At 47.4% G+C, this 26,811-nt stretch overlaps 1 protein-coding gene across 4 annotated transcripts in view; it reads right to left on the reverse strand.

The window, feature by feature from the left end:
- The window catches only part of TAFA3 (TAFA chemokine like family member 3), a 107,304-nt gene that overhangs the window by 17,207 nt on the left and 63,286 nt on the right, over positions 1-26,811 (reverse strand). For 3 of the 4 annotated variants that reach the window (XM_075121852.1, XM_075121850.1, XM_075121851.1), the window contains one exon: positions 25,661-25,785. In XM_075121852.1, coding sequence (XP_074977953.1) covers positions 25,661-25,785 — 125 coding nt within the window. Of the gene's footprint in view, positions 1-19,205; positions 21,229-25,660; positions 25,786-26,811 lie in introns of those variants that run through there. The other variant, XM_048826825.2, reaches the window with a different exon arrangement.

Here is a 26,811-nt window from a genome sequence, read left to right on the forward strand (position 1 = left end):
GTCAGAGACGGGAATGGAGGCACGGGGGGAGGGCGGGAGCAGCTTTTCTCAGTCGATGACAAGAGCTACAAATCGAACCCAGAAGTCCTACCTCCTGTGTCTTAAACAGGAAGCTTAAATGCCAGCAGCTATGCGTATTGCCTCCTCCTCCAGGAATGTATTATGTGCAATGCCCAGAAAAAACATCTGGAAGACACGGGCCTGTCCAGGGCTGGCCCCCAGTGCCAGGAAGACCAGTCAGAGGCTGCCTTACAAGAGCTGAGGTCACCAAATGGGTTTAGTGGAAGGTGGTGGAGCGGGAGGACACTGGAGGCCTCATGGGAGGGAAAGGAGAGCAGGACGAGGAGCACAAAGACAGCACAGCAGTAGGGAAGCCAGTCTCCTGAGGGGCCCAGACCAGAGTGTGAATTCCACTGGGGACACTGTCAAATCCTTGGATCTGATTCTGCCCCTGCAGCTTGAGGCAACTTGTCTCTAGGTCCAATTCAGAGCCAAGATGGTGGAAAGCTCGTGTAACATGATCTCAGCCCCACTGAAAGAGGCAAACCCTAACCCCAGCCCTGATTCACCCCTGTGCTTTCACCATTTGCTTCTCTCCCAAAGCTTGCCCTCACTCGGATGCACAGTTCACATTATGGGCAAGTGCAAAGCAGTTTGGGGCCTTTGGACAACAACTTTAAGATCACCGCCAGGAGAAAGGGTGAATTTTGCACCAGTCTTCCGATGTCTGCTCTGAATGGGCAGTGACATGAGGTGGCAGCATCCTCGCGAGGTGCGCTCTCAGTCTCGGAAGGGCTCTCTATTATTCTTGACAGGTAGCTGTGATTTACAAAGCAGAAATAAACTGGAGCCGACTGAACAATTTCACCTAATTTTGTCTCCCATTTCAAATTTTACATCTTTCAGCATAATGCTGGATGGTTAATTATGTTTCCATCTTATTTCTTGGATAATACCCCTCTTGTTCTGGGTGTTGCGTCTGCTCAAAGAGTTTTCATTTTACCTTTCATTTCACCTCCTGGCAGAGCTCTAAATTTAGTCAGCTGTAATTTTTGGATATTTTATACATTATGCCTGTATTATTGTGAAGTCAAATGGAATCCTTGTCTTTTAATTCATTCTCTAATAACCCTCCATACAAAAGGCTTTTTCCGAGGACTAATTGAATGGGGTATAATTACAACACCCTAGGAGATGATATTGAAAGCATCTTAACTGTGACAGTTCCCTGTGACTAAAAGCTCCTCCAGTGACACATAAATCTTGGCTGTGCAAGTTCCCACATCAGTTAATGCCCAAATGTGTTAAGACCAAGGCTTAGCAGTGCTTTGGTCACATTGTAACCTAGCGGCTGTGAGCTCAAGTCTTTAAAATGCTGCTGTAACTGTTAGTGAGCGGGGAAGTTCTGCCTATCAGGAGAGCCTGGGGAATGGGGCTCTGTGTGTGGCTTACAGGAAAGGAGAAGAGAAAAAACACATTTTTATTATTGCTGCAGTAGTTTGGCCAAGGGTCAAGGAGCAAACTGCACATGTTGGGCAGACACTGGGGTAACCTCCGTCCTACCAGTGGATTCTGCCCGGCTGGGGACTGAACTTGTGTGCACTTTGAAACATGCCAGGACCATCACTGCTCTGCAGCAAGTCTGTTCATTAGATGAGCCATAAAGGTGACTGATGAGGCAGAAACCGCGTGCGGCTTTGCTGAACTGGATGCCACCCTGAAGTTCTTATATGAACACGTTATCACCTGATTGTTCCCTGCAAGATCACCTGTGAGGCTTGCAGCCTTGGGGCATGCTTGGCTTTGAGAGGAGAATGCAGTGGGTATGCTGGCAGTCGATTACGGATTGGATGGATGATGCCAAACTCAAGGGGAAAATCACAGAATCATAGGGTTGGCAGGGACCTCAGGAGGTCATCTAGTCCAATCCCCTGCTCAAAGCAGGGCCCAATCCTTCCAGGAATGACTTCAAAAGTTTCCTAAGAAGTGGTGAAAAATCACAGAGTCAAGCACAGGAATCAGAGATGGAAAAGATTGGTTCCCACAGGACATACAGGCTATAATTCCTTGCCGTTAGAGAATTGGACACTGAACAATGCAGAATTCACTTGGCTGTTCTTTTTCTATTTAATTTTGCTGTTAAAAATAAACCTATTCTCTGTGTTTTGCCAAAGGAAAAGAGCTCAGGTTTTAATGTGTGCCTCCTGAAAACACTGAAAAGAGTGGAGAGGAGAGGGGGCACGAAACCCTGGTGGGTTCCACTTGTAAGAGAGAAGCAGCTATTGGAGCGGTTTCATTTGAAATCGGTTACACTCCAAGGAGAGAGTCAGTGATTTTCTATATTTATATGTATTACCTTGATGGGTGTACAGATTAGAGACCTGGCAAGGTCGGCGCTCAGCAGAGATACTAAGGGGCCATTTCTTTACTAAACATCAGATTGCAGTAAGTGAAAAATAAGCATTAAGGGCGGTTATTATGTAGACAACACCATGTTTTTATATCCTTCTGCATGTTGAGCTTAACACTGCTGTAGAGTGGCTCACTGGAATTATTAGTTTAGCCAAGCTGCGATACTTGCAGCCAGGGAAGGATGAGAATGTGAGTGTTGTTTATTAATCATCGTAATTAATAAACGTACACTGAAGTAGCACCCAGAAGCCATAATCAGGAGCCGCGTCCCAACGTGCTAGGAGCCGCACAAACACACAGTCACTGACCTGAATAGGTCACAATCTAAACTGACAGGTACTGTACAAAGGAGGAAGGGAGAGGTATGCAATCAGATCTATACAGCTTGTTCCTAGCATATCTATAATCACCAAAGACAAGTCAACAGGGATGTGAAATGATCGTCTTGCAGGAAAATGTATCCTGGAGACAGTAATACACAAAAAGCAACAGCTCAGTGTTCTGAAATACCAAATCGAATTAGCCTTTGCTGTCCTGAACAAAGCCCAAAGAAAAGCTTCACTATGCAGGCATGACGCTTTCCTTGCTGCATAAAGAGGGTTTTTTTTAAAGTAACCCCCACATTTATTTTAATTCTTTTTTAAATAGTGAGGGAATCAGTATTAAGAAACAGTCTGTTAACTAGCTGATCATTGTAATGGTACAGCAAAGTGGTTGCAAGCAATCCTGGCTGGAGGGGCATATGCTCTGTACGCTGGTTGAAACAGGTTCATTCTGGTGAAAGTTCTGACAAACAGAAAATGGAAGGAATGAGTTGTATAGGCCCCTCCCTATGTCCGCGAAAAACTAAAGCCTTTCACAGCTTACAAACACACACAGTTATTGTCCACAAGCATGCACACGTCTACATGCACCAGTATGTGTGATCTACTGGTCACAGGGGGTAGGGCTCAAGGGAAAGGGACCACCCAGGACCTCAGGGCAGAGCAGCGTCTGGGTTTCGCATAGGATATGACTGCGGGCAAGGCAGCCTTGACAAGTCTTTTCCATGCCACTTCCCATTGCTGCATCCCCCATTTCCCAGCTCCAGCCATTTCTAGCTCGTCTCTAGCTGAACTGCTCTGCGCAGAGTTCGTCAGCACCCAGGCTGCCTTGACATTGGCAGCTGCAGCTGAGAATAATAATGCCAGGGAAGCGGTGGGAGCGGATCTGAGGGCACTATCCATGCTCGTGCAGATGAGAACATCAGTGCCTGGCCCAGTGAGGAGAATCAATTAAAGCTCCCAACTCCATTAGCAGTGTCAAAGGGCAGAATAGGCAGCAAATGGAAAAGGGGTTTTCTTTCACCCCTCCAAGCAGCCATCAAGGACAGAGTATGAAGAGCTGCAGAGTTTCATTTTTTAAGCCTTCTGTATCAAGTCTAAAAGTATCGAGCACTGAAACAGACAAAACACAAAGCACTGCGGGATGCCATGAGCCACTTCCTCTGTCTGTCCTCTCCAGAGCAGCAGAACCACGTAGTCTAGGGGTGTGCCGTGTTTGCCCTTTCCCCGAAAGCAGGCACCACATCCAGCAGGATGCAGCACAGGGTGCCAGTGGTTGGGGATTTCCTTTGAGTAGGATGGACACATCCACCGGCTGACCTGGCCTGATGTGTTGGCTGACATGCTGCCTGCCGGGAGCCACATCTGAAACATCACGGCAAGGTTGCTGAGGCGCCTGTGTCCCTCTGATCGCTACCCCCACACTGCTCATCCACCTGGGTGCGAATGATGCTAGCCAGGCATACCCCTGATCGGCTCAGCAGTGCTTAAAGGGCTCTGGGAGCAAGGGTGAAGGAGTCAGGGCACAGGTTGTGTGCTTGTGCATCCTCCCATTGAGGGTAAAGGCCCAGGCAGGGGGACATGCATCCTAGCTAGAATCCCCATTCACGTCAGCAGCTGAGGCCTCTGGAAAAGTTGCTGAAATCAGAGGCAGAGCTTCCCTGCACTTTTTTTGCTTCTGGGACATCAGAGAAGCTGAAGACATTTGCACAATTATAGCAATGAATAATCAATCCTTCCCCACATGAAAGAAGCTGCTTGCTTGCATTTGGAGATAACTGAACAAAAGCAGAAATAGTGACAGACAGCAGCTCAGTGAGCATGTGGCAGGCACCCCCATGCAGCAGGAACCTATAATTCCCGAAAAGACTCTCTGAGCTTGCTCGGTGCCTAATCTGCAAACAACGCTATGTTTTACTGTATTAAAAATTCATTAAACAAAAAACCTCCTGAATCATCTCAACCCACTCACTGCAGGAGACCTGCACACTCTCATCTGCTTCCCGAGATGAAACAGCCAAGCTGGAAGCAGCTGCCTGGGCAGCCCAGTCTGCTGAATCGAGTGTTTGTCAGAGACTTTGGGGTTTTTTTGAACAGGGGGGGAAACGAAGAATTGGAAGAGCAGTTTGTTGTGTTTGATAAAGCACGCAGTCCCCTCGAGGGCACTAGCCTGCTGGGTGACCATAGGCAAGTCACTTCCCCACTCTGGGCCTCAGTTTTCCCATCTGTAAAATGGGGGTGATGATCCTGACCAGTTCATAAACTTGTTCAAGATCTACAGCTGAAAAGCACTGTGTAAGGAATAGATATTACAGATGAGCTAGGTGGTCACAGTTTTTATTGGACCAACTTCTGTTGGTGAGAGAGACAAGCTTTCAAGCCACACAGAGCTCTGCTTCCGGTCTGAGAAAAGTACTGCCAGCATCACGGCTAAACGCAAGGTGGAGCAGATGGGTTAGCGTATGTAGTTAGCACATGTTTCCTGTTATTTACAAAGGAGGCGCAATATCACAGGGTTGGGGCCTGAAGCTGGAGGTCTGAGATAAGCAATTGTGCCTGCCATTGTTCCCTCCCTCACCCCCGGGGTGGGAATTTCCACCAGGCACCCACTGATTGTGTTCATTCCCTGGTTTCCAGGGAAGTGGTTTGCAGCCCTCTCAGGAGATCAAGGGGCATTAGCTCAGAGGATTTAGCAATACCTCTGCAGGAGGATGTGGTCAGACCAGCCACTATCACAGTGCTCAGATTGTGGCTTTAGCAGGTTTCCAGAGCAGGAGCCCGGTGCCTGACACATGGAAGCAGAGGTGACGGCCGCGTCTCTCAGACAGAATGTGGTGCGAAGGGTGGTGGCAGCAGAAACAATGCCTTCAGAGCAGCGGAGACAGCTCCCCACTCTACAGCTTGGCTGTCACAGAGCATGCAATTATCTCCCTCAGACACGTTGGACTTGTCCCCAGGGCCGCCCCGATAGACTTGAGATGATCGTATTTGGCACCTGTCAGCTCTTTCACTCCTGGGAAGTATGCCGAGCCAGCTGATTACAATGACTCAAAAACGTTGTCTTCCAAATAAAGCTTTATTTATTAATTCCCCAAAAGGTACAAACTGCAGTGAGTAAAGGGTAAAATCAGGCACCAGGCTCTACGCTTTGGTCTGTCTTACACCTTCTTCCTTGCAGGCTTTCGTCAGTTCCCCTCAACCCAGCTAATCCCCCTCTTCAGCTGGGCGTAGCAGACTGTCCTGCTCACAGCCTGCTTGGTCCCTGGCCAGCCTATTGGCTTCCACTGGCGCGCCTAGACAGCTGCTGGCCACGCACTCGAGCTCTAGCCTTGGCTAGGCCTGGGAGTTCTCGAATGATTTAGTGTTCCCTGGGATCTCTCTCTTCTTTGCCTTGGCACAGTAACTATAGCAGCAAGATTAGGGCCAAAGAATCCCCACTTCACTGCTCTAAACCTGGCTGCAGGCTGTTCATTGGGATGCTCCTTATCTAGGCCCTTGTTTTCTCCTTCCTCCTTGGTTCCTCAAACACTCCCTGTCAATCTCACTCCAGAGCAGGTAACCCCAAATGAACACACACAGAGAGGCATGCACCCCATGTACTGCTGGGACCCTCCTTGTCCCAGCCTGCTTTCCCATCCATGGGGCAAGCTCTGAAGGAAAGAGCTGAAATAACACTCTTTGGTGTGTGTCATTTTATAATTGCCAACTCCACAGCAAACTGAGTTGGAAATAGAAAAGGAGTACTTGTGGCACCTTAGAGACTAACCAATTTATTTGAGCATGAGCTTTCGTGAGCTACAGCTCACTTCATCGGATGCATACCGTGGAAACTGCAGCAGACTTTATATATACACAGAGAATATGAAACAATACCTCCTCCCACCCCACTGTCCTGCTGGTAATAGCTTATCTAAAGTGATCATCAGGTGGGCCATTTCCAGCACAAATCCAGGTTTTCTCACCCTCCACCCCCCACACAAATTCACTCTCCTGCTGGTGATAGCCCATCCAAAGTGACCACTCTCCCTACAATGTGTATGATAATCAAGGTGGGCCATTTCCAGCACAAATCCAGGTTTTCTCACCCTCCACCCCCCCACACAAATTCACTCTCCTGCTGGTGATAGCCCATCCAAAGTGACAACTCTTTACATAATCAAGTCGGGCTATTTCCTGCATAGATCCAGGTTTTCTCACATCCCCCCCACCCCCATACACACACAAACTCACTCTCCTGCTGGTAATAGCTCATCTAAACTGACCACTCTCCAAGTTTAAATCCAAGTTAAACCAGAATATCTGGGGGGGGGGGGGGGGGAGGGTAGGAAAAAACAAGAGGAAACAGGCTACCTTGCATAATGACTTAGCCACTCCCAGTCTCTATTTAAGCCTAAATTAATAGTATCCAATTTGCAAATGAATTCCAATTCAGCAGTTTCTCGCTGGAGTCTGGATTTGAAGTTTTTTTGTTTTAAGATAGCGACCTTCATGTCTGTGATTGCGTGACCAGAGAGATTGAAGTGTTCTCCGACTGGTTTATGAATGTTATAATTCTTGACATCTGATTTGTGTCCATTTATTCTTTTACGTAGAGACTGTCCAGTTTGACCAATGTACATGGCAGAGGGGCATTGCTGGCACATGATGGCATATATCACATTGGTGGATGTGCAGGTGAACGAGCCTCTGATAGTGTGGCTGATGTTATTAGGCCCTGTGATGGTGTCCCCTGAATAGATATGTGGGCACAATTGGCAACGGGCTTTGTTGCAACGATAAGTTCCTGGGTTAGTGGTTCTGTTGTGTGGTATGTGGTTGTTGGTGAGTATTTGCTTCAGGTTGCGGGGCTGTCTGTAGGCAAGGACTGGCCTGTCTCCCAAGACTTGTGAGAGTGTTGGGTCATCCTTTAGGATAGGTTGTAGATCCTTCATAATGCGTTGGGAGGGGTTTTAGTTGGGGGCTGAAGGTGACCGCTAGTGGCGTTCTGTTATTTTCCTTGTTAGGCCTGTCCTGTAGTAGGTAACTTCTGGGAACTCTTCTGGCTCTATCAATCTGTTTCTTTACTTCTGCAGGTGGGTATTGTAGTTGTAAGAAAGCTTGACAGAGATCTTGTAGGTGTTTGTCTCTGTCTGAGGGGTTGGAGCAAATGCGGTTGTATCGCAGAGCTTGGCTGTAGACGATGGATCGTGTGGTGTGGTCAGGGTGAAAGCTGGAGGCATGCACGTAGGAATAGCGGTCAGTAGGTTTCCGGTATAGGGTGGTGTTTATGTGGCCATTGTTTATTAGCACTGTAGTGTCCAGGAAGTGGATCTCTTGTGTGGACTGGACCAGGCTGAGGTTGGTGGTGGGATGGAAATTGTTGAAATCATGGTGTATGGGGGTGGGGGGGATGTGAGAAAACCTGGATTTGTGCAGGAAATAGCCCGACTTGATTATGTAAAGAGTTGTCACTTTGGATGGGCTATCACCAGCAGGAGAGTGAATTTGTGTGGGGGGGTGGAGGGTGAGAAAACCTGGATTTGTGCTGGAAATGGCCCACCTGATGATCACTTTAGATAAGCTATTACCAGCAGGACAGTGGGGTGGGAGGAGGTATTGTTTCATATTCTCTGTGTATATATAAAGTCTGCTGCAGTTTCCACGGTATGCATCTGATGAAGTGAGCTGTAGCTCACGAAAGCTCATGCTCAAATAAATTGGTTAGTCTCTAAGGTGCCACAAGTACTCCTTTTCTTTTTGCGAATACAGACTAACATGGCTGTTACTCTGAAACCTGAGTTGGAAATTGATTTTGTACTGCATTATTGGGCCGATCCCATCCTGTGCATGGGGAAACTAGCCTCAGCTTCCTGACAGGACAGCAGAGAGCTGTAGCTCCCACTAAACACAGCTGTGTGTATCACTGCAAAAACGATACAGGCAACTCCCCCAAAACCCCTCAACGCTTTGAAAATTCTGTTCCCCCTTTGGAAAATCGAGTGTTATTAAAGATTCGGGGGAGGGGGGGGTCCATCAAAAATTGAATCTGACAAAACATGGAGTCAAAGTTCAGAAGGCTGCATCCAGCTGCTGTGATTCATGTGATCAGGGGCACAAGAGAACATCACTAGAGAACAGTCCACAACTGCTCCCATCAGGTACTCTCAGGGGAGCTGCTGAGCTCTTTTGAATGTCTGGCCATGTCAGCTATGGGCCTAACCAGGAGCCAAGTCAGAACCCTGGACCTCCCCCAAACATGCCCCCCTACTTCCCTGCCAGATTGGAAGAACTAAACTGACATTTGGGTTTGAGCTCGTACTTGGTCTAGACTTGAGGATCCTCCAGAGTCCTACGACAGGCAGCCTGTGTGTATGAACGGGCAGCAGAATGAGGACAGGAAGAGGTGTAAAGAGGGTAGGGCAAAAATAGCTCCTTAGATGCCCGGGAGCCCCAGGGGAACAGAGGGGCTCTGGAGAGATGCTGGGGAAATTCTGTACCCTGGAACCGTTCACACAGCAGAGAGAAGGGAAAGCACCTTTACAGGGAAGATTGGGGGCCAGTGAAGGGCAAATGCATCTCCCCCTCCTGTTGCATTTGTGCCCAGCCCATCAAACAGCCCCCACATAACCCTCCTTCCTCAGAGCTGTGAGCAAACACCCAGCAAAGCAAACCCACTCTGAGCCTCCCCTTGAGTGTGACGATCAACAGCCCAGTCACCAAAACCCTCCTTCTTTCCCCCGGCACAATAACCGCCCAGAGAAACACCCCAACCCCTTTCAGAGAGACATCAGGGCCCCTTGTGACGTGACAGGCCAGGCCACCCTCTAGCATGACCTCTCCCCTCCCACAATGTAGGGAGACAGCCTGCCATCCTCCTCCTTTTATAAAGGGCCCAGATAGGCTATTGGGACCAGCTGTGTGCGTGCCACGCCCTTTAACCCTTTCCTGCCTGATGCTGTGCCCATGGAGATCACAGCCTGTCACAGCTGCTTCCCTGCCCCTGCTGATCATCGTACAGATAGTGCAGGGGCTGGTCCACGCCTGCTGGGCAGGGCACGTGTTCCCGGTCCCGTGGATGGCTGCACACAGGGAGAGACACAGATTCTGATGCCTCCCTGATTTAAGATGCCACAAACTCCCCAGAACAGGGGCTGTGATTGTTCAGATCTGGGAACTTCCCTGTGGCCCCCTTTCACTGCTCTTGGGGCGCTGCTGAACCTTGAACCTTTTCACATCACACACAGAGTGGGTGCAATCCTGGTTCTGTTAGAAATGTTGCCACTGACTTCAGTGGGGCCAGGATTTCCCCTGTTTATTTCAGTGGCAGTGAGCCAGGAGGCCCACAGGAAGCATTTCTATGCTCAATCCACTCCCTGCCTGCCCTCCCCGTCCAGCACCACTCTCTTCCCCCATGAAAGTCTGTCTGAAAAGCATCCAGATAAATTATGTATACTTGTAAACAAGCTATCAATAGGCAAGCCAGACTAGATCGCGCCCACAGCTGTTTGTTTCAGCCAGCCAGCCCCCGGCGCATGCTCATTTCCGTGCCTGGGTGCACGACGGAGGGGCTTGCGTCCCGTCTCCACTGCTCCCCCACCTGGTTCCACGTTGCCCAGAGCGGTGACTGTTGAGGCCCGTCTTTAAGAGGTGAGGCAGCCCAGCTTTGGGATACATCTGCAGGGTGGCAGCAATGCCATTCAGGAGCCATGGAGGTCTTGGCCGTTCCATGCCGGAATGAATCAGGGACTCAGCAATACCTGGGGCTTCAAACAGTAAAATACCCAGGGGACTGGAGCAAAGTGACGGCTCCTGCTTCCTCAGACAAGATTAAAGGGGAATTTATTTAAACGTTAAATCCTCGTAAGCTGTTCTACGTAATTCCCACCATCCTCAGGCCCTTCCTCTGGGGCAGTGGGGCATCTGGGTCGTTCTGACACATCAAACGAGACAGGCACACGTAGGTGGAACAAGGAGTAAAAGGAACTGTTATCCTGAGCCTTGTAAGAGCTGTCCCGCTTCAACTGCACACACCATCCAAATGGCCAACTCGGGCTCTGGTCCCCGTGGTTCCAGGGATAGGCTCTACCCCGCCAACACGGGCTTTGCTCTAACAGTGAGTCATCCTAAGGAAACCAATGGGCTGCTCAGCTATGCAGGAATTATGGCTGCAGCACTGGGGTCGCAAGGGGCACATTTTGTTTTCAGCTGTGAGGCCTAGTGGAGAGTGCCCTGGTCTGGGACTCAGGACACCTGGGTTCTATTCCTGGCTCTGCCACTGACCTGCTCACTGACCTTGGACAAGTCACTTCACTTCCCCTTGCCTCAGTTTCCTTATTTGTCAAATGGGGATAAAGATAGTGACCTCCTTCATAATGTACTTTAAAGTCAACCTCCTGACGAGCGCTAGATGAGAACTAGGGATTAGAACTGTTCATTAATGTTTTTATTGGCACAGTGGCAGTAGAAGCCCTTCCCCCCTTTCATACATACTAAGGCCAGAAATGAGAGACGTGGCTAATGGGCTCAGGTGCCTCTGTTCAGGGGTGTTCAGTCTGAGACTCCTGGGCTTTGATTTTCCAGAGGCACTGTGCACTCACTGTGCCCACTGCCCTCAGCTAGAGGCCGGCGTCTCAGCAAGGTGTCTCACGGTGGGCCCCCAAAATTGGCAGCTCCTGCTGTGCTCAGCATGTGTGAATGTGTCACGTTGACCGGCTCCTGTCCCAATGTGCTGTTCTACAATGCTTCTGCCAGAACAGAGCACTCTGCTGCCCTTCCTTTGCAACCTAATTGCCAAGCCCAAGTTGGTCCAATAACAGATAGCTTTCCCCCACCCTGGGGCTGTCTGGCCTATGAAACTGTTTGGGGCACAGACCAGCTACAATTCTGAGTTCGTAGGGCACCTAGCGCAGTGGGGCCCCATTCTTGGATGGCCTGAGGCACTGCTGTAATAAACCTGATTCATAACAAGGCTGACTGAAGGCAAGACAATGCTGTTGGATACTACGGTGATGAGCTTGGAAGAAGGACCTTTAAGTAGAACAAATACTGTTATAATGTGAGCAGCCTATGTCCATAAATTATATAATGTATTGGCAGGGTCCTTAATTTTGTTTGTTTTTTTTGTTTCAGTATTACAAAGTGTTAAAAGCGGTGGGTGGGTCTTGAAAATCACCCAAAAAAGCGTTATAGAGAGCCCCTAATATGCAGCGACCTATCAACCAAACCGGAATAGGACATTGTCTCTGTCGAATCTTAACATCCCAAAGCTGGAAAACAGAGAGACTGGGACAACTTCATCCTTGGTGTTACTTCAGTGAAATCAAGATTAGGTTCAGCCTGCTGTATGTAACATTGGGTGAACCCAACACTGTGCAGTTCTGGTTTGCTTACATGAAAGAATATGCCTTTTAAATGAAACATTAGCCTGTGTAACTGACTGCCACAAGATTTTATTGAGAGCTTCCGCAGTTGCATTAGCTAGTTTAGAATGTATCATGGATGGACATTCTCATGCTTCAGGATGCACACAAACCACTAACTGCTAGGGGTCAGGAAGCAACTTCTCCATCGCTATGTTCTTACCTAATTGTCCACTTGGGAGTTTTACGCTTTCCTTTGAGACATCTAGGACTGGCTTCTCCAGAGAGGGGATTCTGGAGCAGGTGGGACAGTGGTTTGACAGGGAAGGACAATTCTCATTTCCCTATGTTCCGAAGCATTGTTTTCATCTAAAGTCTATCTGAACTATCAAAACTTCTGCACTCTGCAGAACTGGGTTAGAAATGTCACAAAACAAGCTTTGGTATGTGAATTCCCATGTTCTGCTTCCTGTTCAGAGCACAAACACTCTTTGTGGGGTCTAAATTATTCAGTGTCACAAGTGAGTCAGTGAAAACCCTACTCCACAAGGGGCTCCTCACAGAAGGGAACAACCCAGTAGCCATGTGGGGCTTAACAGGGCTCCCTCTGAACCCAGGGGGGCATTTTGTCATTGACACCCTGGGAGCCGGGTCACGCCTCGGGTCAAGATAGGAATGCGTGAAAGGTGCAGCTGGACTGGGAGAGGTGAAGGAGCCAGGGCCATGGAGAGGTGTGCGTGTGGCAGGGAGAGTGAACGTTTCTTTTGGAAGGGGAAACCTGGGCAGATCCAAAGCCTCTGGAATCTGTCACCTGGTAATGTGGGATAGTGAACTAAAATAGCCACCTCCTGGTGAAGGCTGTGTTCATGCTGATGTCAGCGCACTGGCTGGCTTGCTGGGAGATCCTGGCTCCATTAGAGACATGAAAGAAGGAAGGGCTGATCCACAGCCCATTTAGGTCAAGAGGAGTCTGTCTGCTGACTTCAGCGTGCTTCGGACCGGGCGCTATATCCTGGGTATTGCAGTGATTACTGCCTGCTCTCCCCCTCTCCAACTGTCCTGATTCATTTGGCCCTTCTTTCTCTGCTTGGAGCTTATCAGCCAGCCACCCTTGTTTGCTTCCATCAGAGATTCACAAAGACCCGGCTCGCTTTGTAGTTGTCGGGCGATGGGGGGGAGGGAGTAGGGAAGGGGGGTTGGTGATGTGGGGTGCAAAGGGAAGACCACTTGGGAAGCAAAAGGAAAAGCGCCAATTACAGTAGCTTCTGCCTAATGACTGCAAGTACGCTGGTGTAAAAACTCCTTGTCCTTGTGCATACAGCAGAGAGAGCTGCAGGATAGTTACTGCTTTCCCCACATGTACAACTAGGGGGATTAGCTTTGTTTGGAACTGGCCTGGGACTGTTTGATTTTAGTTATGGCATAGTAGCAGGACGTTTTCACTGGCCATGGGCTGTGCCTCTCCCTTGTCTGGTTTCACCACAGGAAGATCACTGGGGACCTTTATTAGTCTCTTCCCAAGTTCCATGTCCGTGCATGCGACCTCAGCTGTCTCAAGGGCCTCGGCTGTTTTTACTTATGGCCTGATGGTGAGTTTGTGCCATATGCTGAGGCTGGCGTGAGTCTTGGTGCTCCAGAGGGGAAACTCCCTCAGCTATAAAGGGCTCTATGAGCAATTCTTACTGGAGTTTAGTTTGTGTTTTTGGGCCGCTGAATTACAAATGCTAGAACTAGTACAGTGAGGTTCTATTAAGCAAAACTGGCTCTTTCTCATGACACCTGCTCCCAGTGTAGGTTTGGAGTCTGCTAGATTTTTTTACAGCTACTTACTTCTGCTAGCCCCGCAGAGCCAGTACAGCTGCAGGGGACTGGAGTCTGTTCCTGCTTGTGCAGCACAGAACTGCGGACTAAATTCAAGTCCATGACACGCCCACTGAAGACAACTGGTTGCACAGCCTTTATTACTAGTCATAATGCATGAGAAGGCAAGAATCCAGCTTCATTTTCCATTTGCAGGGCTGGCAGCTAAAGAAAAATACCTTTTTACTTGTTACACTGACTATATTTGATCTGGAATCATAGACAGACAATAAACGAGGACCCCCACAATGCCATTTTTACAGTCCCATCTTGTAGAACCCCTGATGACAAGGCAGAATTGTGCTGTATTGTATATTCTCCAGGGCTTTGTCCAGCCTAATTGAAAACGCCTCAGGCAATGCGTCTCCCACCACTTCCCTTGAGAGACTATTTCAAAGGCTAATGGAGCCCATTGCTGGGGAGCCCCCCTGACGTTCAGCCTGTCCCTGTTTGCAAGTACAGTGCCACCGGAGGAGAGTTTAGTGCAGGATGGAGAGAAGCGTCTGCTGAATACGTGTATTAAACGCGAACAAGGGAATTGTATAAATCCTGCCATCCTCTGTAGCTCCTAAAGCCGATGGACAGAAATCAACTCCCTAGGTTCATTCACAACATATTCTTCCCTCTCAACCACTCACTTAAAGAGCTAAAGAAACCCTAAGTCCCATGCGGGAAGCTCAAAGGACTAAAAAGCCAGCCACGTATTTGAATACCATGGGAAAATGGTTATAAATCCTCGTTCTCTGATGACACTACAATTCATTTTTATGCATTGCAACCACTAATAATGGCTTCAGGGTTTCTCTTTCACCAAACAGCCATGTCTCTGTATACAAAGAAGTTTCTGCCATCCACGGGCAATGCAAGCATAACTCAGGGATGCCAGAGAGCCGGAGGGGCGGGGTGTGTGTGTGTATGTGCGTGCACAGGATGTGTGGAGCTAGAGAATTAGCAACGGCTCTTTTGACTGCATTCATCAGAGTGAAACGCGAATGAATACATCAGAGGCGTCTTAGGCAAATAAATGGCAGAAAGCTTATCAGCATGACAATAAACAGCTCTATTTTATGGAGCAGCTTTCTTGTTAAACGTATCTCATAACCTGTCATAGAATTAATAATCTGGTTACAGAATGATAGAAAGGGGTAAATTATCTTTTTTTTAAAATGAACATTGTAAACAATTCCTTCTGTTAAAGAGAAGCTCTACCAAAACAGATGATCGTTCTGTCCCAGCGTTCACCCCAAAGGACCCCGAACTGCATGCAGGGCATGGCACAGAAATGCAGCCACCTCTAGGAAGGAGGGAGGGCCATGACGGGGGAATAGGACGGGAAACTGGATCAAAGACACTGAGGCAAAACCTACAAAAAGCAACTGGTGTCCGTACAGCACAGACAGGTTTCAAAGTCCCATCTCAAAGAGGCGCTTGTAGTTAACTACACAGCACTGCTTAGAGCTGAGGGACAGTATCATTAGCTGTCTGCCTATCTATTTGTCTATCATCTTAGTAGTATCTAGGGGCTACTCACGAAAGAGGAAACTTCAGGCTTTGGGCAGGCTGAGAAGGTCCAAATAACAGAGGAGCTACATAGCATGGTATCTGTCCATCGGTCCAGCCAGGTACTTATGCGTCCCTCATTATCACTGTGACTGAGCCCCTCCCATGACTTAGCAGAATGGGGACACTTCATCTAAGAGCAGAATGAATAACTACTAAGGATGCATTGTCAGAGACTGGAGTTAGCAGCAGGCAGTGGGAAAGAGGGGGCTAGTTGGTCATGGACACATCTGGACGAGATAGGTGACCAGGGAGGTCACAGTCCAGCTGTCAGCCACATCTGCTTGAAAGTGATGAAGCACATTCGGTGCTTCCTTGCTTTTCCTATTCAGCAAGAAATACAAATCTGACCAACAGCTTGTGATTACACTGTCAGACTCATAGCTGGATGTCAGCTTGCAGGAAGCGTTTAATGCTTCCCTTTGGCCAGTGCAATTGATAACAGCCACAGGACCCTAAGTCTGCACCGGAGTTTCTGCATACTTCACTCCAAAATGTTCGCGAGGCTTGGCAGAAATCCAGTTTCCAGCTCAGGCATCAAACATGGCAGGCGCTGTTAGTTTTGGATCAATGTAACTGAACAATCTTGACCTCTGCCTTACAGGCAGGAACCTTTACTGGCCATGTGACCACAGCAATTGCATTAATCACCTGACCGGAGTGGTATATCACTGACAGCGGTGCATCTCCCCCAGCCCTGGCTGCTTTCTCTCTCAGCAGTTGTGTGACAGCAGGTCCCATTCATGCCAAATGGGCCCCTGTCTAGGGGGGCAATCTTTTCAATCTTTTTTTAATTTTGAACCAAGTATCTATTGTTTTCACCACTCGCTTCTTCCAACATTCTCTCCTGCTCCAGCGGAGCTTAGAAATGTGTCCTCCTTTTTCCTCCCTATTTAGAGCTCTCAGTTGGCAGGGCTGGGATGTGCTGTTTGCATTAATTTTGTGATATTCTTTCAGAACATAAGAGAGGTCATGGTTGGAGGGAAATGCTTAGACCTCAGCTCAACACTGAGGCTAAATGACCAAGGCTGTCACTCACCACCCATCTCTCAGCATCCACAACACATAATTAGACAATAAGGAAAGCAGTACAATCTAATGCCTATCAAACCACAGCCATGAAGTGCCATCATTATTTCCAGCCCTAAAGAAGGGAGAGGCAATGACCCAATCTGATGAGACCTACATGAGAGGGTCAGCTCCAAACCCTGAATGGAGATGAACAAAGGCACCACAGTGCTGCAAACAGAATAGAATTACACAGGTAAAATGACCGCTGACTAAAATTGATAAGAAATATCAAAAAGATCAGGTATTGTTCGGTGAAAAAGGCAACTCGCCTTTCATTTTATATCCCTCACATGCCACTCCGCACAGCAAACCAACCAGACTACCCCCCATTCGCCCACCAAACACTTAATGGCCAAACCCCACCTAGGGAACAATGATATGTAGCATTTATATGGTGCTTGACATCCACAGGAGCTTTACCAAAGTTATGTGATTACGTACTGAGAGCCCCAATTCTCATTGACGATAAGACACCTTTGCATCACTCTGGCAGTGTTAAGGGGCTTAACATGAGTGTAACTGTAGCTTACATCTACTTCAAGGTCCTTTCACCCTGGCAGAGGGACTTCAGTGTAAATGAGAATCAGGCTCATTATTTATAGATTGGGAAACTGAGGCAGATGAAGGGCCCTAGCCAAGATCACACAGTAAGTCAACGGTAGAGCTGGGAATATAAGCAAGGACTCTCTGTTTGCAATATTGTGACTAATTCACTGCCTCCATTCACATATCAGACCTATGCAAAAACGTATGCATGCCTGTGAATAGAAATCAGACCAATAGAACCCTCTATGTGCATCTTCACATACCAGCCATTTGCAAAACCTCATATTGTTCAATAGGCCATTAACTCACTTAAGAAGCATCCTTAAATATTAATGAAATTATATACAAGCCCAACTTTTTCACTGCATCTCCCTCAGGCAATAAAGTATTTGCAAAGTGTTTCAGCAAGACACTGGAATCTCATTCTCGTAAGTGGTCCCAATTTTCCAGCATTCTGAATGCAGGCCAATTCCTTCCCTCACTTACACCGTGCAATCCTAGGACAAAGTCAAAATAAGTGCAATGGGGTAAGCAGGCAAAGGCAGGATTTGTCCCACGGGAACCATCATCCTTCTCACGGTTATTTTCTATTATTATCCTCTAGCATCTCAGAAGTGTGACTCTTGGAGGACACTGACTTATCAATGGCCAGCACTGTGCCTAATGAAAGTGCAGAAGAGAATCACATGCAACCCCTGGTTTCTTGGGGCTTTTCAGAGATCATTCAACAATCACTTTCTCGTATGCAGAATCAGATGGCACCTTCCAAAACCGCCCAGAAGTGGTCGTTAACTAGCTGAACAGAAGGATCACCAGAATCTCATGCAAAATATGGAAAACACTTGTAACTGTGTAAAAAGGCTCCTGAGAGTTACTGCAGGTTAGGTGCTGTTTCCGTTCTCGCTATCTACTCGTTTTCATTCTGAACCATAGTTTACTATTGATATAATTGCTGCTGCCATATCACATAATATTTCTGCTCCCCAGAGCATCCTCAGCCTTGGCACGTAACCCCTTCCTGAATATGCCACATTTATCTTTACCCATTGCAGATGCAATCAAGCACTTTTGATGCTTTAATATCACAATGTTTAAATCCACACTGAATGCTTTTGCCTCTCAGCTTCCCATTTACGTAGCTATCTACTCTGAGTCTCGCAAACAAAAGTTTTCATGCTCCCAGGGAGGCGTAAAGATAAATTGGTTAGTCTCTAAGGTGCCACAAGTACTCCTTTTCTTTTTGCGAATACAGACTAACACGGCTGTTCCTCTGAAACCTGTAAAGATCCCAGTGTCTCTGCAGCTAAACCTTCTTTCTGTGACCGTTTCCTTCTCCCCTGCTGCTGCTGCTGCTGCTTGGAACAAATTCTACCGCAAAAGTATTATCTAGGTAGGGAGCATCCAGCCAGTCCTTCCTTCAGCAAATAGAAAGTTTTCTCTGTTCATAGAAAGGTCTGTTCTGGCATCCAGTCTTGGTGCAACACCCCTTCCTGATAGCAGGAGTTAGGTGCAAGTATCTAAAGCAGACAGGACCAGAGAGAGAGTTCAGTGTGTCTCGTGACAACCTCTGGTCCTGTCCGATGAAGTGAGCTGTAGCTCACGAAAGCTCATGCTCAAATAAATGGGTTAGTCTCTAAGGTGCCACAAGTCCTCCTGTTCTTTCTGCGAAGACAGACTAACACGGCTGTTCCTCTGAAACCTCTGGTCCTGCATTTCACACACAGCAGGGAGCAGGCACTTTTCCTCTCTGTACACTTTACCAAGCTCCTATGGAATTTACTCGTCGGTTTTTCAGGGGAGCTGCTGCCTGTCATTTGAATATGCCAGCAATGAAAATGCCTGTGAGCTTCATCACCTGCTCCATGAAGAAAGAGTTTCGAGCTGGCCCTGGGCAAGCTTCAGCGGCTTATCTGCTTATTACCCCAATGCCAGGAAGCCACCTCCACTACAAATTGGCCAGCCCTCCACGCACGCACTCCAACAGCAGTAGGGCCTGCCCCAGAATAAAGGCCTCACAAACCTTCTGCCCTTTAGTAGATTGATTTGAAAAACACTCCTCCGCCTCCACCTTTTCTTTTCAAAAATGAAACGATCCTTTGCAGAGATTAAAATGAATTTAATATTTCACAGTCTGGTGTTTACATCGCATCTGAGGCAGGGATTACACACCCCGCTACAAAAACGGTCCAATAACAACTCCAGCAGGCTGTACAGTTGTAGCATAGACACCAGGCTGCTGCAAAACAGAACAGAGCCAGGCTGCATTTGAAATATGCTGCTGTTTTCTCTTTGCCTGGAACTTCCCACACCACTCCCTCCTGTTATTCCTGGAATCCATGTAATAATCTCCGCACCAGGCTTTCGCATCAGTCATATGTCCCCTTTGGGTTACACTTTGCACTGTAGGCAACCAATGATCATACAAGTATTTTTACTTGCAAGGGTTAAATCCATGGGCCTTCCTGAGTCAAGAGAAACATAACGGTACCAACATCTAGGGGTGTAACACAGCAAGGGTTGGATCTGAAAGACTTTTTAGGGAAGAGTAGCAAGGTTTCCATTGAGGAGGCATCTGTTACTTTCACTACTACTGTCCTGTGCATTCAGTATGGATTAAGTTGGTTCTAACTATTCCCTTCCCCAGCAAACCAATGTGTATAGTTCTGTGACTATCAGAGCTGGAACTCCCAAAGGAGCAAAAGGGGGGGTTAAGTACCTCTGCAATTCTCCTTTGGGAGCCCAAAGCCCAGTCTTACTCCACTGACTTCAATGGCAATTTCCACACTGACTTCTGGGTGGGGAGGGAGATTAGTCCCCCAGACCAAAGAGTTTTTCCTTGTGATGTTTGCAGCTGGGATAAAGGGGTTACATAGGGCTCTCACCCCCACCAATATATTGTAGCAAATTTGGAACAATAGTTTGCCCTGGGAAGGGATTTGAGCTCATTGCAGGGGTTTTTCTCTCTTTTGAATTAACGGAGCTAAACCATTTCAATCTCTCTCTGGATAACAATGGAAACTGCACCAGGCACAACAGACCAAAGAGAGAGAAATTTGCCCCCCTGCATTCCTCTGAAATGCTATTGCAAACATGAGCAGTAATTTGGCTCCAATGACTTGGATCACAGAGCTCAGATTTGGAACTAACAGCCTATCAGTGCAATTAATGAGCAAGGAAAAACCAGCCTCGCTTTGCTCAGCGAGTCTACTGTCTCATGTCAGGTGTCTCCAGCAAAGCGTCAGATGTTTCAGTCTGCACTGTCATTTCTGTTATACAGTAGGCCAGATTCTGATCTCAATCACCCTGTGACAAAGACAGAGCATCTCCATTGACTTCAGTGGAGTTACTCCAGTTTTATGCCAATGGAAGATAGATCAGAATCTGGCCCGAGGCTGCAGGAACTCTTCCTGGAAACCAGTCTTCATTAAAAAAACAATGAAACAAAGATGGGGAAGACTTAGACATTGATTTCTAAAACCCTGACAATGACACCTATTCAAGACCTTGGGGGCAAATATGATTCTCCTGGCAATTATTTTATCCTATCTGAATATGCGGCAGGAAAGGAAGGAAGCCATTTTTTCTCTTTTTAATTGTCAACAGATTCTACGTGACTCAAGAATTTCTTGGCATGTGCATCCCTGATGCAGAGGGAAAACATGGAGTGAAAGGGAGTCTTGCAACTGCATTCAGAACCCATTACTATCGCCTCAATAGCAATCGCTGCTTCAGTACCTCAGAGGTGGCATTAAACCAGGAGCTGGCACGGCTTTTCACTTCCAGAAGGGAGGTTTCCCAGTATTCCAGGCCAGAGGGGTGCATCCGTCCCCTTCTCTGTAACTCTCGGTGCTGCTCCAAGAAGGAGTGAGCACGAATCCGCTGTCAGATGCAGTGTAGTCAGAACAATAAAGTGCTCAGAGGGACAGCCACCCTATCCCAACACTGCTGCGTCGCTGCCAACGCCGGGAAGTCCTGTTCACGGCTCCGCAGAACGCGACAGGACCTTCCCGCAGCTGAATGAACATGATATTGTACCATTTCGCAATGCTGGCCGCCGCAACGCAGACGCCTGTCAGAGAAACCCTCAGGAAAGAGTTCCGCAGCAACTACCGGGTGACCTGCGAACAAAGGAGAAGAACACGTCACTCCAAAGCCTGGCAACCTATCTACTGGCGAGGCAGGACTGGATTTGGGTTTTCTCCTAAAACTGAGGCGAACTCGTATAGTTTTCCAGACCTACTTTTAATTGCTTCCTGCATTCCCTAGTGTAGAACACTGAGAAGGGACTTGGAAGAAGGCAAGATTTTGTTTCCTTGTGTTTCCCTGCCTGTCTGTATCTGCCTGAGGTCTCTGATACACAGATGTAAGCTCTTTGCAGCTTATTGTTCTGGGTTTGTACAGAACCTAGCATAAGGTGGTCCCAGTCCTTGATTCACCTCACTATCGATAATAATAATAAAGTCTCAGGGCCATGGTGTTGGGAGAAGGAGGCAAAACTTAAAACCTAAACTGCGAAGGGCTAGGGTCATTGCCTGTGGTAAAAACAGCAGCAGGGGATTTTCCAAGGGCGGTTTCCCCCATATTTTCCACAGGACCTGATTCTCCATTGTAGCCACTGACCCCAGGGCAGAAGGGTGTCAAACACCATCATTCTGATTTGGAAGCACCACACACTGGTGCCAGTGACTACACAGTGTTGGGACAGGCCCAGGCTGTTTTCGTTCGCAGGGTGCAAGGTGTGGTCATAGTGGGAGGTGTGAGGGGCTCCTGCCTTCAGCCCTGTAGCCCTCCTGGAGCTGGTAGGACCATGTGGGTGTAGCTCAGGGAACCATTCGACCCAGGTGTCGTATCTGAATCTCCCCGAGTTCACACTAGCAGGGTTTCAGTCCCCCTCTGCACTCACTTTGCAAAGATTTCATTGACAACACAAGGTGCAGGGGAATGGGTCGCTCCTGATTTACATTGGCGTGCACTGGGGGTACCTTCACTAGAGATGACACTTACACTGGTGTAAAGACAGTTTAAGAGCAGAATCAGGCACTGCACTGCACTGAAATGGCAACTCCTAAAGGTCACTCTGTAGCGGGAGTGCTGTCTAGTGGTCATAGCAGGACCTGGGGCTCAAGATTCCTGAGCTCTATTTCCAGCTCTAACTCACTGCATGGCCTCAGGTGAGTCACTTCTCCGCTGCGTGCCTCAGTTCCCCAACTGTAACCAAGGGGTAACAACCCCACTCCATAGGAACGGCACGCGGTCTATTCAGTTCCTGTTGGTGACAATGGAATAAAAATCTATCTTGCACCATGCAATCTGGAAAAGAAGATGCAGCCTGCACAAGCCCCTTAGACAGGCTGCAGGGACGTGGGTGTGAGTGAGCGCATGTCAGCATGTCTGTATATTCAGAGAGACAAAAAAAAATTTTTTTAAATGGTCTCCCAGCCTTTTAAACGTTGGGTTGTACTAGCGACCGTGGATAATTTTACAGCCTTCAGATGTTTATATCCTATTTACCATCACAATGTCCTTTCTTACTGATTTCATAGCAGGGCTAGAGCTTTCTCTCCAGGCACCCATGAGAGGTGTAGCTGCATTTGAAATATTGCTATTTAAATTCCATTCCTGGCCACTTGTGCATGCCAAGTACCAGGCACGTTCAGCTGGAACAATTCAGCAAATCCATGCACAATGGCAGGAAGATCAAACTGGAAGCATTAAAAAAACCCTAAACAGAACAGGATAATTTGTGCTCAGCACAGACCCACAGTTAAGGGGACGAAATGTGCTTATTACTCAACTAGCCAGCTGCGAATACAGCACCAGTTAAACCTAAGCATTCAAAGAGGACTGGAGAGAAGACAAAGGAGCAGAGGAGCTGGTGTAAACGACGCAGAGAGAGGAAGGAAGAGGGAATGAGTTTACCAGTAGAACTGTTCAGACATTTTTCATCAAAACAGTTTTTGATTAAAACAGCCCTTTTTGTCTAAATCAAAATGTTTCTAAAAATGTGTTTAAGGAGGAGCAGGAAAAGGAAAGGAAAGGTGGAGACTAAGAACAGGAAGTCAGGCTCAGAGGGAGTAGGAGCCTCCTAGCCTGTGGTAGGCCAAGCAGTTCTAAAGCCTGTATATAGTTGAAAACTGGTGGTGGGAAACTGATCACGAATAAAGAACACAGGTGTTGTACCAGACCGAAGTGTCCCTGATTCTCGGAGGAGAGGTGCCAAGGGGCCAAATCCAGAGTGGAGCAGCTTGGGTACCCCATTACAGGGTGGCAGCATACTTTCAGTGTTGCCAACTCCAGCAATTTTTTTCATGAGTCTGGTGATATTTAATGTTTTCCTTAATGCCCCAGGTCCTGGAGTCATGTGATTATGAGAAAATCTTAGCTTTCATTTATTTAAAAAAGAAAAACAAGTTTCTAGCTTTCCTGGTTGCAGAGAAAAGCTTGAAAATGTGTCCGTATAAATATTCCGAAACCAGATGGCAAATAAAAATAACCCAGCATTTACTATTTTTTCATTCTGATGATTTTTAAATCAATGCCATGATTTTTTCATGAGCTTTGACCACTCAGTGTTAATGATATTGTATTTCGCAGGGGTCAATTGTAGAGTTTTAACAGGCAAATCCCCTCCCTGCTGAAAAATAATTTGTGACAAAGTTCTTCAGAGGAATGAGTTCTCCCTCTTCGCACTCGGGGATGAACTGTGACAACATCACACTCGCCTCTCATTTATCTGTAGTTTGAAATTATTTCCCAAATGAGTTCCCTGAAGAATACTTGCTCTGGAGATTGTTTGCTAATGGAAATGGTCAAACTGCTGTGAGCAAGCAATCCAACACATCCAGCTGATTTTCCTGCTCGTGAACAGTGACTGAACAGACTTGAATAGATGCAAACGTATTCAATAGTTGCAATTATTTAACAGGATGTTTGATGCATATTTCCCCCTGCGGATTGTTTATGCACACTCTGCTTTGGGTGCTGCTTCCAGTCTCAACGCATTGTAATCTGCCAGTCATGTGGAGTGGCGGGGGCGTGCCCAGAACTTTCTGAAGACCAGGCCTCTTTAAGCAGTCTCAAGTTGAGCACCAAAAAACACTGGGTGCTTTGGAAAATGTCAGACTCCATCTTCAGGTTGCAGCTAGTCCAGAGGGAAGGGCAGATGAAAGCAAAGTGCATCTTCGGAGGAGTACCGTAAATGGCTTTGTCCCCTGGCAGAGCATCAACAGTGCTCCTGGGGGAGACACCTGGACTGCAGCAGCTCCAGCACCCTTCACAACTGAACTGTCCCTTACAAGAACTTGGAGTCATCACGCTGACGTCCAATTAAGATCGCGATTGAGGGGAGAGGGGAGGGGAATTAAATTAGCAATATAAACGGGGTGGAAATGAGAATGGTCTGGAAATACAGCCGCAAGTGCTCATCAGTATTTGATGCCTGTGCCAGGGGAGGCAGCTCTGACATTCATAAAAACAGTTTAGCACGAACACGCAATTTGTGGAGGAAAATAATAATAATAAATAAATCCCTGCATCACTTTTTTGAAGGATAATTTTACAGCGGGGGGGTGCAGGGTGAGCAAAGCTAAAGCATAAAGAATAATTATACTCAACTGTATGAACAATGATTACAAAATTATGCAACTGATTAACCATGACATACATGTAATTACTAATGAGTTTGATAAAATTTTAATTATACCTTGTTCTCCGGGGCATTCAGCAAGCCATGAAAATAATAATCATGTAGCTCTCTGTCACAGATGATTGCTCCAGCCAGGGGAGCACTGACATCCAAGAAAGCCCTTGCCTGAATCACACTGCTCTGGCAGAAGGCAGGCGATGAGGAATCTGCTGCTCCAGAGAACAGCTTGGGGAGTCTAGCACCTCACTGCAATGCCAGGACAGACTGCAAACCAGTCCTTTGTCAGCGAAGGACTAGCCTAGGAGACACTCTGATATCTTCCCCAGGAAAATCCCTCCACCGCTTCTACTTGGTGGCATCAGGTAATCACCTAACAAAACCCACCAAAGGGGTTAAACTCAGAACAAAACCCAGGGCACTAAAATGATGTTTGCCACCATCACATTGTTCACTCTGCTTGTGTGTCGCAGCCCTGGCCGTACCCTGTGTCCGGCAGATCTATTTAGATGGTAAGCTCTCACGCCAGGCACTGTCAGCTATGCTGGGTTGGCGTGTGGCACAACAGGGCCGCATTCTTGGTTGGTGCTCGGGCACTACCATAATCAGTACAAAAGACAGAGAGATGTAAAAACTCTGGGCAAGGCGCCTCACTTCTCTTCCTGCACCAGAGCGCTATGGAGGGACATTCCTGGGCTGTGAAAAGAAGGGACTAAACGCACTGACGTAAGGGAAGGGTGGAAGCTCCTCACACCAGCTCAGCCAAAGCCCTTCAGTTCTGCTCTGTAAATCCTGCCAGCTCCTCCCATCCTGAGCCCCTGCCCAGCTCTGCCAATGCCCTGTGCTCCAGATGGCTCACTCCATTTTCTGTGGCAAACGTATGGCTCCAAACAGCACTGCACACATACCTTGGTCGTCTTGACTTTGTTGCCAGTACTGCAGCTCCATCCAGACAAGTCTGGCAGCACCTTACACTCCTCCCTTTCTAGACACGGCTCCATCTGACACCACCACTTCTGGAGGACTATGGAGGCTGAAAGGAGAGAGGGCCAGTGAGAAACAGAGCAGATACGGGCAGTGTGCATACAGATGGGTTGGATGAGGGGAGAGATGGAGACAGGGTGGGGAGTTAGTATTTGCTATGAGAGACGGCCGGCATTTCATCAGCAAGGAGCTAGTTTATGGAGCGGATAATGGCTTTTTGCACCCGATGAAAAGTTTTTAAATTGTTTGTCAACACTGAATCAAAAATTGGAGGATTTGTTTTCTTCCTCCTCCCACTCCCTGTCCCCACCTTCTCCAGTGGCGAAAAAGGGGAGAGAAGGGAGAAAAATGAAACCAAAGAAAGGAAAGCTGGTACTGCTTCTTTCAATTCAAGTCAAACTGAAACACAGGTTTTCATTTTGCTTTGATGAAAAATCAAAAATTTCTGTGAAAATTTAAAAAAAAAATATTTTTTATATTTTCTGTACCATTTTCTGGCATCCCTATTTATTTATATTCCATCTAAATTAAACCACTTTATGAAATTGGGTCAGTTTCACCAGACTTTTGTTTAGAAATGGAAAAAAGTTCCAACAATGTTGGAATGTCCCATTTTGACATTTTCTGAACAAAACATTTCCACTTTTTATTTTGAAATGACTTTTTGTTTTGATTTTTTAAAATGTATTATATATTATGTTTGCATAATTACGTACTATGATCTATTATTTTGTGTGATATAATATATAATTATACAAACACTATGTATATAAATATAAAATACGATCGTGGGGCATGGCTTCCCCATAGCACGCCCTAGTGGCCAAGCGTGGCACCACCAGCACTTTCTGCCTCAGTTTCCTTCCCCGGGGTGGGTCTCTTTGGCTCTCCACACGCTGGTCTGTGCTGGAGATGTGGCTTAGTCCCCTGCCAAGTCACAAACAAATGTAACCCCTTCTAAGGCAGCAAATGTCCAAACTAAAAAGTCCCAACTAACAAAAAGATTCTTCTGCCCTTCAACCCTCACCCTGGGCCCTGTTCCCAGCTCCTTTCTGGATCTGGGATAGAGCACTCG

The sequence above is a fragment of the Caretta caretta genome, chromosome 21 (assembly GCF_965140235.1).
Source record: "Caretta caretta isolate rCarCar2 chromosome 21, rCarCar1.hap1, whole genome shotgun sequence".
Taxonomy (NCBI): Eukaryota; Metazoa; Chordata; order Testudines; family Cheloniidae; genus Caretta; species Caretta caretta.